The sequence below is a fragment of the Podarcis liolepis genome, assembly GCF_965112155.1.
Source record: "Podarcis liolepis genome assembly, chromosome: 8".
NCBI lineage: Eukaryota > Metazoa > Chordata > Lepidosauria > Squamata > Lacertidae > Podarcis > Podarcis liolepis.
In genome coordinates, this window is record NC_139560.1 from 452,429 (window position 1) to 464,744 (window position 12,316).

The 12,316-nt window shown below is 59.3% G+C and overlaps 1 protein-coding gene across 7 annotated transcripts in view; it reads right to left on the bottom strand.

Moving 5' to 3' along the window:
- The window catches only part of PLEC (plectin), a 122,456-nt gene that overhangs the window by 105,580 nt on the left and 4,560 nt on the right, over nt 1-12,316 (bottom strand). For 3 of the 7 annotated variants that reach the window (XM_083516426.1, XM_083516428.1, XM_083516418.1), the window contains exon 4: nt 5,482-5,683. In XM_083516426.1, the coding sequence (XP_083372552.1) occupies nt 5,482-5,683 (202 nt within the window). Of the gene's footprint in view, nt 1-5,481; nt 5,684-9,152; nt 9,720-11,420; nt 11,721-12,316 lie in introns of those variants that run through there. The other 4 variants (XM_083516423.1, XM_083516429.1, XM_083516433.1 and 1 more) reach the window with 4 other exon arrangements.

The window sequence follows — 12,316 nt, forward strand, 5'->3', positions numbered from 1 at the left end:
GGGTGTATAGATTTTCAATGCGGTTTGCTTCTGCAGTTTTCTGGTTTTGATCTGAGGGATCAAACAAAAAAGAATATTCCTTCCTTCCGGAGCACACTGGAAATAGTTAAGAGCACAGCTGGGAAAGTCATGGGGAAGCAGCAGGCATGGAAAGGGGAGCAGCAGAACCACCCACCCAGACACACTGAAACAAATTGCTGGCAACCCCCAGCAGAGAGGTCTGGAGCCCAGTTTCCCCCTGACTTGCTGCATCTTCCCCATATGCAAGCATGGAGAACCCTGGGCCCTCCAGGTGGGACCCAACTAGAGCAAGTATGACCAGGGAGTTGGGAGTATACTGATGGGAGTTGCTGGCCTCCGTCTGTCTCGAGAGACAATGGAGTCCGCCTCCAGGGGTGAAGCCCAACCGCTGTGTTAGCAGCACTGAAGGGACTTCCCTGGGGTGCAAGCCTGGGCTGTGTGTCTGGAGGTCCTGGGCTGCCCAGGCGACAAGACCCCCCCCCCTCGGCATTGCAAAGGAAAGCAGAGCGAGACTTTGGCACCAACTTGGCTGCAGGAATTGCCTGAAGGAGGCGTACCAGGCACCACCCAACCGCCTTAGGGACTCCCCTTTGGTTTACTCCTGAGCCTTTTCCTCTCCCAAAGAGATCCCGCAAGGCAGTGGGGGTTTAGGAGCAGAGTTTTCCTTCTCCTAGGCGGGCTCCCTTCCCAGGTGGACGAGCCCCACCTGCCCCTCACACCCCTCTTTAGTACATGCAGGAACTGCCTTCTTGACCCCTGGACCCCCTCCTGGTCTTGTTGATGGGAGCTGTAGTTCAGCAACATCTGGAGGGCCAAAGGTTCCCTATTCCTGCCGTATCAAGTAAACCCAAATTTCCAGGGGGAAAGCACTGAGCCTGGTGTTGTTTGGTAGTAACATCATGCGAAGGACGCAAATTAGACCAGGACACATGCAGCTGCACACACACAGTGAGGACCAGCCCCATGTGAGCCCCACAAAGTCACAAAGCACCACACGCCTATTAAGCCAGCTGCTAGAAGCAGCTTTGCCATCCACCCCACCTGTCTTCCCTGCAGGCAGGCAACATGGATTCCACATCCATTCAGAGCCCTCCCCAGGTATTTCCTGAGAGGTGCCAACCCAGACCAGGTGCCTCCCCAAGTCTGCCATCGGCTGATGACTCTACACCCCTTGAAAAAAAGAAATATACCTCCAGCCACATTTTCTCTGCACTCCTGAGCACAAGGAATCTTTCTGCGTGAAGTGAGGTCTCTTTCTCTCAGACAAAAGGGGTTTGGGGATCCCCTGTGCATAACATCCTAACTTGTTCTACTTATAATGCTTGTTTTTCCATCTCTGAAATCGCCTGAAGCCTAAACTAGAACGCATTTTTGTTGTTTCGGGGTTTTGTTTTGTTTTAATTAACTTGGGTTTAGGGTCTGTTTGTTCCTGAACATTTACGCCCCTTGCTTCAGGTCGCTCCTGCAGCTGCCTGGGGGATTCCCAAGATCTGGCCCAGACCAGCTTCTGTGCTGCCCCTGCCTGGATCTTTGGGAGGAAAAACAAGTGCGGCACATGAAAAGCGAAGCCCCAGCAGACAGGCTCCGCGCTGGTTTGGAACGTGTGCGTGGCTCTGCCGGATAAGCCCTGGCTTTGCGGCTGGCTCCCCTCACGTAGGTGGCAAAGACTGGTTGGACAGCTTTCATGTTTACAGAATCGTAGCTAAGCTTTGTGCAAAAGCTTATTGTGGCCCAGAAACATACCTGGAGCCAGGTGAGGAGGACAGAAACCAGTTAAGGTGCAGAAGGGAAGTTCCCTGCTCTTAACAAGCTGAACTTGGACAAAGTTGGCAGGCTGGTCTGTGGCTGAGTTTGGTGGAGGGGCCGCACTCTGGCTGCCCTGCTCAGAATGGGCCACACTATCAGAACGGAAATATAATCATGCCACACTGATGTTTCTTTTTTCCTGATAAGCAATACATTGTAAAACAAAACGAAACAACTCCTGGCCCTGCTCGATTTATAACACAGAACACAACTGCTTTATAATATGACTAAGGGACATCTAGGGACGCGGGGGGTGCTGTGGGTTAAACCACAGAGCCTAGGGCTTGCCGATCAAAAGGTCGGCGGTTCGAATCCCCGCAACGGGGTGAGCTCCCATTGCTCGGTCCCTGCTCCTGCCCACCTAGCAGTTCGAAAGCACATCAGAGTGCAAGTAGATCAATAGGTACCGCTCCAGCGGGAAGGTAAATGGCGTTTCCGTGCGCTGCTCTGGTTCGCCAGAAGCGGCTTAGTCATGCTGGCCACATGACCCGGAAGCTGTACGCCGGCTCCCTCGGCCAGTAAAGCGAGATGAGCGCCGCAACCCCAGAGCCATCCACGACTGGACCTAATGGTCAGGGGTCCCTTTACCTTTAAGGGACATCCAGGAAATATAAAACAATGCAGCTACATAAGAACATGAATTGTTCCCAAATACAATATTCGTTGTTCTTGAATCTTCCTGCCACACTCGCCCTCCTCTCCTGCCACACCCTTGGAGAATCACTGGTCCAGGGGCATCAGAATCCCAGACGGTGGAATCTCCCGCCTGAGGGAGACATACCCCTTTCTGTCACATAATAAACAAGCCTCTGGAGGGCACCGGGTTGGGGAGAACTCGTCTGGCCTTCAGCCATGCAGGTTTTATTTGCTTGCATACAACTACTGTCCACCCAGTCCAAGGGGTCTAACCATCCAGTCACAAAATGATAAAACACCACAATGTTGTTTGTCTTGTAAAGCCCCAGCAAACAATAAAAAGCAGCAGACCTGTGATCCCTGCATTGCAGGGGTTGGACTAGATGAGCCCTGGGGTCCCCTCCAATGGCTCCAGGACTTATTCTCCAACAGCAGCAAAAGGCAAAAATGCCAGATCCCTTTGCCTGCCCCTATGTGCCCCCCTTCTCTCCCGAGGGCAGCATAAGATGGGCTTCTTCTTGCCTTATGGAGGGGCTTCCACTGAAGAGGCCCTGCCCCCCCCTTGCGCTCATTCACCCACTGCCCCTCAATGGACAGGACCTCTGATGTGGACCACGGCGCATGGGAAGGGGCAGAGAGGAAAAAGCGGTCCTTAGGTTGCCCATTAGGTCCCAGTCTGCTAACGGGAAGAACCAGCACCTTCTGTTGAGCCCCTTCTGCTCCCAGCTTTTCAGACTGGACTTCCTAGCAGAGAAAGAGAAGGGGCCAGGCTTACTGGGGGTGGTGGGGGGAGCAGGATGCTGCCATGGCCTGGCCTGCAAACTGAGCTGGGGCCCCTCTGTCGCTTGGCGCTGGGCTCCTTCCATGACCCTAACAAGGGCCTCAAGTGAGAGGGGGTTGTCGCCAAATAAGCTTTACTCAGAGTAGTCTCACTGAAATGAACAAACATGACTGATCTCAATAGGTCTGCTCTGAGCAAAGCTTCCCTAGGAGGCTAGGCTCAACTGATGGCCTCTGGGATATTTTATTGCCTGTGAGATCCCAGCCGAGGTCCCGAATAATGCTCTGCTAATGAGATTTCATCCTCAGCCAGGCAGACGAGCTTCTTGCATTTCAGGCCCAGGAGGAAACGAGAGGGAGGAATATCACCCACCCCCACCTGTCCTGCCCCCCCCCCCCGCTTGCATTCACCAGGGTGGCTGTTAGGCGGTAATGTTCTGAAGCACCAAAATTTTTGGTATACAAAAAGCTTATTTATACAGTGAGTGTTTTCTCCTAACTTCAGAAGAATGGAGGCGGCTTGAAAGAGAAAGGAGATTCGGGGCTTCAAGTCCCCCCCCCACTGCCCCCCCTTGCTCCCTGCAGCTGCAGCAGCACCCTGAGCTGGGGAGTTGGGACTGTGGGGAGGAAGGTCTTTCCCCCTTGCAGGGGGGCTGCTGCTGCCCCCGCTGCCCTTGCCAGGGAGGTCAGAGCAGCAAGGAGAGCAGGGAGGCCCCACCCCCCCATTTCTGACCATCACTGGCCTGCGGGCTTCCTGGCCCCCAGCACACCTCCTCCCCCCCCCCCCAGGCAGAAGGCAGCTCCCCCTGGGCCAGAGGATGATAATTCCACAAAATAAGCAGACCGTGGGGAGGACAGTTAAACGCAACAACTGCAACTGTTGATGACACAGCGAATGCGAAAAATAACGGCTCATCAGAAATGTCCCAACTCAGTTGTAGCAGAAGCTGTTAAGGAGGAGGAAACAGGCAGCAGGTTAAGAGGCACTTTTGGAAAATCTCCGGGTTCCTTGCCAAAATCTCCTGAGCAAACCTAGCAGTCACAGGTTGAGCGGGCAGAACCATCCCTCCCCCCCCCCCACCTATCTGTTTTTATTTATTAAACTTCCACATATATATTTCAAGGCAATGTACAATCGGCAATAAAAGCAACTCAAAATCAGCAGGAGAAACGCCATGCAATGTGGCCTCCCGCCGTCCTTCTCTCCAGACAAGGTCACCCATCAAGGCAACCGAGGCTGATTCAGTTCCAACCCTGATCTCAGCCCAGATCAAAATGAGTCAAGGGGGTCAGTTTCCCCCACAAATATCTGTGTTTGTGCCCCACGACCATCTCAAGTGCTCTGCCCCCAAAGGGGGTATTTGCAACAGGGTGGGAGGTGCTAAGACCATCGGGCGCAGGGTGGGTTTCCTCCAAGGAGGGGCAACAGGCCCCCCACCCCCCTCAACACGGAAAGGCTCATCAACCCTAGTGATCTAAATCGATATATGAGAATATGCAGGGATGGTGGGAAAATTAAAGGGAAGATGTTGAATATTTTTGTTAAAAGAAAAATATTGATGGTGGAAATATATTTTTGAAAGCGAATGTGATTTTGGAAATGGTAATAATGAAAAATGTAAATAAAATTTACAAAAAGAAAGAGAGGGTCTCCAACCCGTGACCCTCCATCACACCCAGCAGCAGCCAGGCCAGCTTCCATCAGCCAGGAAGGGCAGCGGTCAAGGGGGCACCTCGCTGGGCACAGACTCACAAGCACCCTCTCAAGGGTGGCGAAAACGGACCCCACAAACCGTGTCTGGACGGAGCAACGGAAACCTCACCAGGAGCGGCATCAAACACGGCATCCGTTTCCCTAAGGAGGCAAACAACTTTGACCCCCAAGTGCCCCGTGAGCAAGTCCCCCAGGCTCCCTCCACCAACGTGGATCTCAACTGCCTACAGACCATCCTAGAGAGCTCTGCTGGGCAATTACTCAAGAGACGTGACGCAAGCCCCCGACACTCAGCTGCAACAGGAGACCCCAAAGCACCCCTGGCAAGTGGCCCCCAGAGGGACCCCTGGGTGCACAACAACACGGCGCCACAACACAGCGCAAGGAGGGCCAGGGCCAGGGATGGTGGCTCACAGAAGCTCCTGGTGCCCTCGCCAAGGTCAACTCAGGAGAGCCGCTCACCCTCTGGGCCCCAATCCAGCAAGACCCCCTGATCTGGGCCTCCCAGCCTCAGCCCCCTCTACCTGCAATGCGGATGACCGCTCTCTCCGCAGGGTCCAGGACCGTCCCGTTGCCGGACGACGCCTTGGTCCTCTTGGTCCGCTGATGCTTCGGGAGGTTCCAGGGCAGGGTGTCCCCCGGACTAGGAGAGCCCCCGCTGCTGCCGCTGGAGCTCTCCTCCGCCATCTTCGGCTTCTCCTTCCGGCGGGAAGAAGACATCACCTCCTGCAAGGCGGGGAGGAGCAGGGTCAGAGATGAAGAGACAGGGAGCGCCTGGCCCCACCCTGGACCCCCACTCTGCAGGACGGGGGGGGGCCCACGTGGCCAGAGCAAAGCAGCTTGTCCTGCAAGGAGGGCCTAGGAGCCCCCACTCCACCCTCTGCAGCCCAGACAATGGCAAGGAGGGAGCAGAGCCCATCCCACCCTCTGAGCCAGGCAGCTCCAGCCAGCCAGCCAAGCCGCATCCTGCAGCAGAGAGGGGAGCAAAGTCCTCATCCCAAGGGGGTCACTTGGCAACCTGGCGGGAGGGAAGGAGGGGGAATTCCTGGCCAGTCTCAGAAGCCTCCATCCAAAGACCCCCAGTGGGAGTCAAGCCATCAGCCTCAACTCCCTGCTGCCTGTCCTGGCTCCCGGTGGGGCTGCTCAGGGGGAGCTCCCAGAAGGACAGCTAACACCTTCCTGCCCCACCACTTGGGGGTCACGATCCTCCAGGATAATCCTGGCGCTCACCCAGAATCCCCCTGGCCTGAGAAGACATGTGACACCAGAGGGCCAATCCCGTGCCATGACCAGCTATGAAAGCTCTGCTTTGGGGGGGGGGGCGATATAGACACTCCACCCCCAGGCCCTCCCAAGCAGCTGGCCTTCAGTACTCGAGGGGAAGGTGGGGGGGTGTCTGCATTCCTGTGGGGTTCCAGGTTAGGGGGAAGTGCCTGGAGGTGGGGGGCACGAGGGAGAACTTCTACCAGGTTGCAGGAGAAGCACTTGCCCCAAACAGCCCCTTGGGGACTATGAAGATTCAGAGCTGAGCCACCCATGGCACTAACCACTGAACAACACTGCCAAAGGCTGAGGAGGTCCTGCCAAGGCCCGGTCTGCCGCACCCCCAGCCCCCAGCCTTGAGGAGTTCTGTGCTGCAATTCCTGGGGCTCACCTGGGCACGATGGGGGCCAGGAGCAAAAGCCCCCCCACAGAATGCCTCAGCACAAGAGCAGTGGAGGGAGGTGGACCCCCATCGTTTTTCAAATGGTTCTTTATGACCCTCCTAACTAGAGGCAAAAGTTGCTCCAGGGCCAGAGATTGTCTCCTGAAACCTCCCCAGGTATCTTAAGCCAGCCAGCCAAGCCACACATTCCGGAAGGGGAGGGGAGAAAGGCAGACATTTTTGCACCCTTCCTTACCAGGAAGAGAAATGAGAATTAGCCAGGCTCCAGGCCTTAAACAAACCCTTTCCCCTCCCCAGTCTTTCCTCCCTATCGCAGAAGAGAGATAAAAGTGAAACCACAACTCTCTCTGTAAAAACCGAGAACTCATGGAGCTCCAAGGAAGAGGAGCCTGGGGAGAGGCGTGGCCTAGGAAAAAAAGCAGCATGAGGGTAAACTGTGGAACTCCCTGCCACAGGAGGCAGCCATAGCCACCAACCCAGATGCCTTAAAAGAGGACACATTTATGGAGGGGGGGGGCTGTCCCTGGCTCCCAGCCAGGAGGGAGGCTCTGCCTCCGAATCCCACTGCTGGGAAGGGCAGCTGAGCAGAGGAGGAGGCCTCTCGTGCTTGTGAGCTTCTTCCTGTCTGGGCATCTGAGCTGCCCTGGGAGAAAAGGGTGCTGGGCTCCGTGGGCCCCCGGCCTCATCCAGCACAGGAAGCCCTCTCTCTTTCCCAACCCAAGAGGCTCTCGTGGCCTCAAGCAAAGCAGCTGAGGTGCAAGCCCACCCAAGACCCCACGCCCCTTAAGCACATGCACACACACACACACCCTCTGCACATAGACACTGGCACCCATGCATTGACAGGCACTCTCCCCCTTCAGCGCGCTCCCATGTGCATCCTTCCCCTGGCACACCCACCCGTGTGTGTGTGTCTCTATGGTCCTGCCACACAGCCAGGGGTTAGACTAGACAGCCCCTGGAGGACCCAAACTTTGGCTGCTGCAGGAGCACTTTGCTCTCCCCCACCTGCCCCACCAGAGCTAGGAGCCCAGCCCCACCCGCCTCTCCCCTCGGCAGGCCCCACTTCCTCCATGCTGACTCACCTCTGCTCTGGGGAAGGGGGCACACAGCTCCCAGAGTCTCTGGAGGACAGCAGCCACCAGCCGGGTCCCATTTTGGCCCAATGAAGGGGCACAGGCAGGACCAGGCGGGCAGAGAGATGGGCAGAGGCCCCTGGCTCAGGGCTGGAGCATCCTCAAGGACAGCTCTTCCAGGTCAGGGTAGGGAAAAGACACCCCCCAGTTGTGGCCTGACTCTGTGCCCAAGGGAGCTCCTTCTGTCCCCAGGAGCCCAAGAGGCTCCCCCCATGTCCTGGTGGGGAGAGGGGGAGGCAGGAAGACCTGGAGCGCCCCCCCCCCCATTCCAGGGAAAGTGTGGCTAAGCATGGCCAGCCCTCTGGACCCTGTGAGGCTCTGCTGCCTGCCTTCATTTCAGCAGCCAGTTCCAGGCCCCTGAGGCCCCCCTTCCCACCCTGGCACAGAATGCAGCCCCCTCTCAGGTGCACCCCCTCCGCCCCCCAACTGCCTCTTGCACTGGGGAGCCTGATGTCAGGCTGCCTCTGCCAGGAAGTGGGGGGGGGGGTGATTTAGCATCCTCCAGGGCGGCTGGGGGCTGAAGTGACAGTGCCAGCTCTGCCTGCTACTTGGCACTTCGTGGTTGCCATGGACACAGCTTTCTGGGCACCAATAGGAAGCTGGCAGGGGGGCACAAGCCCAGGTGAAATCAGGAGGCAACCCACCCCCTGCCCCACACACCCCTCCTGCACAGGGGCTTCCCTGTGCCATAAAGGCCTCTCTCCCCAAAGGGCTCAGCAAACTGGCCCCTTTCTGGCCTTTCCCCTGTGGATCCCCCAGCCCCACTCACGCTTTCTCTGGGTTGCAAGACGCTGCACGCTGCCCTAGAGAAGGACTGGAGGAAGGCTGCCTGTGAGCAGGAGCTCCGGATCCCAGCTGGACGGCTTGGCCTCGGGGCCAGGAACCAGCCCGGCAGGCCAGCAGACCAGGCCCAGCTCCCCGAACCGGTTCCCGCCCCTGGGGGCCTGGCTTCTCCACCCTCTGCTCCCCACCCCCCAACTCCAGCACCCCCTGAGGCCTGGGAGGAAACCGCAGGGAGGGGGTGGGTGTCCAGGGAGCCCGTGCCCCACAGCAGCACCCTCCCCCTGCCCAAGGGGCTCTGCCTGGAGAATGCAAAGCGCCCCATGGCTTCCCCTTTGCTTTGCCCACACAGCAGGGCCCGGAGTCTGCAGGGGGCGCCCAGCTCTGCCCCACTCTGCTCCCTGGGGACATCTGCTGCAGGCCAGACCGGCTCCCCACGACACCCACAGACAGGGCACAGTGGAAGCAGCAGCAGAAGCCGGCCAGGGAAGGCAGGCACCGTCTGGCATCCCTCGGCCCCGGAGCCTGGCACTCTCCTGCCGCATCTTAGGAAGGAAGGAAGGAGGGCAGGCGGGCGGGCAAGCCGGCAGACCCCCCACCCCCGACCACTCACCGTCTCCGGGTGCGCGGGTGCGTCCTGCCCCTCTCCTGCCCACGAAGCATGTCTGCCTACCTTGCCAAGGCAGCCAGGAGAGCGGGCCGGGCATGGGCAGGGAGCAGCTGGCAGGCGGCAGGCGGCATGGGGAAGGGGCGACCCTGGGGGGCTCAGCGCCTGGCAGGCGTCCCGCGGAGCCCGGCAGCAGCGCCGGCAGCGATAAGTTGGGCTCGCCTTAGCAACATGCAGCCGTTTTTTGCGGCGCAGGCTCCGCCTCCCGCTCTGCTGAGCACTGCAGCTCCTGCAGGCTGTGTGCGCGCCCGTGTGTGTGTGTGTGTGTGCATGCGTGTGCGCGTGTGCGTGCGAGTGTCTATCTCGCCTCCGCACCCGCCCAGCGCCGAGCGGCCGGGCCGGCTGAATTATTAACCAGGGCACAGGCTGGCAGCAGAACAGAGCCCATTCAGACCCGGACAATGGACGGAGCCCATCCGCCCGCCCCGCTGCCAGCCTCACAAGCACAGAGCGCCCTGCCAGCCGGACCCACGCCGGGGCCTGCCAAGCAGGGGGGCACAGCGCCCTTCCCTCCTCGCCTGCCCACCCCGAGGCAACGATCCTGCCCCCGGGGTCCCTGTCCTGCTGGCAGGGGGGGCGCTGGGCGAGCCCCGCAGGCCTCCCCACTGGGACCCCCATCTCCCCCAGGGTGGGGCAGGCAAGGAATTCTGCATCTCTGCCAGGCAGGGGCAGCTCTCTGACCTCGGCTGGCCTGACCCACAAGCACGGGGATATCCGGGGCCTCTGAACACACCAACCCGGGGCAAGGTCGCCTTCAGCGGAAAAGCAAAGCGAATAAATAGAGCGCGCACTTGGGGGAATATCGAGAGCCCCCCCTTTCCCCCTCCCCCCCCTTCAGCCCCTGCTCAGCCCGCCTGAGGATGTGGTTAAAGGAAAGTAACGGCAGTCCTGAGGGGGGGCCACGGAAAATAAAAGAAAGTTGGGGGCCGCGCACCCCACTTCCCCTGCCCTTGGGGAGCCCCACTCAGATCACACCACGCGGCTTCATTTGCACCCCAACCACCGACCTTCCTGCAGTCCAATTCCTGGTTCCCCTTTTGCCTACCCTCCCGCTGTGGGGCTGGGGGCAGAGGACCCCCCACCCTAGCTGCCATGCCCCGCTCCGGAGAGAGAAGCCTCGCCCGCACCCCATACAAACACACCCCACTGCTGCCCCCACATCTCCTGCTCGCCTTCCGCCAGGCGGAGACTGCAGGCAGCTGGGAGCCCCACCCTCGTTCCCCACAAGCCCGAGGAAACTCCGCGCCCCACCCAGGAGGAGAAGCCGAGAAGGCGCCGCTGCTCTCGGCCCCCCAGCAATGCTCCAAAGGGAGCCGAGCTTCTCCTCCAGCGCGAAGCTTCGGCCGCTTGGAGAGACCCTCCGCTCGACCCTGTTCTTCGTGGGTAACATGGGGAGATTGGGGGGGTGACACTTGTGTTTTCCTAAGCCCGATTCACCCCCTGAGACACAATGTGCCACGTAGGCCGGGGAGCGGGGCTCTCTGCAAAGTGGCCCCTTCCCTTCTCGGTGGAGGGGTGCCCAAAACGAAAGGAAGCCACCCATGGGAGTCACCCAGGGCAAGAAGGACCCAATCCTCTAGGCGCAGGACCCCCCCCCCAGGGCAGCTACCGACCCCCAGCCCCTGGCTCCCCAGTGCTATTAAGAGCCGCGCAACAGTCAGGCATTCAACTGGTGCAGCCTCCAAAAGCCAGCAGACACACTGGTGGGGAAACAGCTGCTTAGTGCTTGCCTGTCACACCCCAGCTAAAAGTTCAGGAGCCCAACCCCCCCCCCCCAGTAAGAAATAAAAGTGGCGGAAGAGGCTGCGAGGTCTTGGGTCTCTGTTTGTGAGCTGCTGCTCCAGGCTGTGCTATGGTCCTTCGCGGGCACTCCACAAGCAGGTGGCAGGGAGTCCCGCAGGCTGTAACAGCAAGCCCTGAAGCGAAGAGATGGGCAGAGGTCTTGGAAGCAGGCACTTTATCCTAGTCCCGCCTGGAGATGCCACGGGGGGGGGTATGAACCTGCAACACTCTGCCATTCAGCTACTTCCCTCCCCTTATTTGTGGCCCTTATAAAGGCAGGTAAAGCCCAGAGGCAGGCAGAGGGCCTGCTTCTGATGCAAAAGGGCCCCATGCAGCCAGGCAAGAGTTGGCCCAGGGAGCGGAGGAGCCCACTCCTTGGAAGAAGGTGGCACCCACAGCTCCCCCCCCCACAGCCCCCAATGCGCTACCTACAGGCCTCCTGAAGCAGCAGCAGCAGCAGCAGGAAGAGAACGCCAGGCAGCGGCGGGTGAAGGTCGGCTGCATGTGAGCCCCCAGGATGGAGCCAGGGCCCCCAAGTGGCACTTCGTGGGCAGCGTGGGTCTTGCCGAACGCAGCAGGCGGCCCAGGCTTAAATGGCAGGGGCAGCGGGGGCGGAGGAGGAGCAGAGGAAAGGCCTCTTCCTGCCCACCCCCCGCGTGGTGCCTTGTTGATCTGGCACAGAGAACAAGGCCAGGCTGTCCGGAGCCACAGCAGCCCCACCCAAGGCCCCGGGGCAGGAGGCGCTCAGCAAGGCGGACATTGCTTCATAGAACCAGAGAAGGGTAGAGCTGGGCGGGACCCCCGGCGGTCATCTAGTCCAACCCCCTGCAAGGCAGGAATCGCAAGGGAAGCATCCCTGACGGATGGCCACCCAAACTCTGCTTAAAAGGAGGTTCCCCAGAGCAGGGGAACGGCAGGCAGAAGGTCCCAGGTTCAGTCCCCAACAGCCTCTCACCTACATAGTTGGGGCTGGACTAGATGACCCTCAGGTCCCTTCCACCTACGGTTCTGTGATTCTCTTCTCTCCGAGTCGGGCTGGGAATGTCCCCTGCCTAAGACCCCAGAGAGCCATTTCTGCAGACAAAACTGAGCAAGGCGGACCAGTGGCAGCTTTCAGGCCCCCGCCTGAAACCCTGGACTAGGCAGACCAGCGGCCTGACTCTGTATAAGGCACCTTCTTCCTACGCTCCAGGGACAGAGACGGAGAAGGGCTGTTGGGAAATGGCAGCACCCACAGACAAATCCATGAAAGGATGAGTCCTAGGCAAGCGTCATCCTGCGGCACTCACTGCCACAAGGCGGCTCCAGGGACTCAGCTACATTAGTAA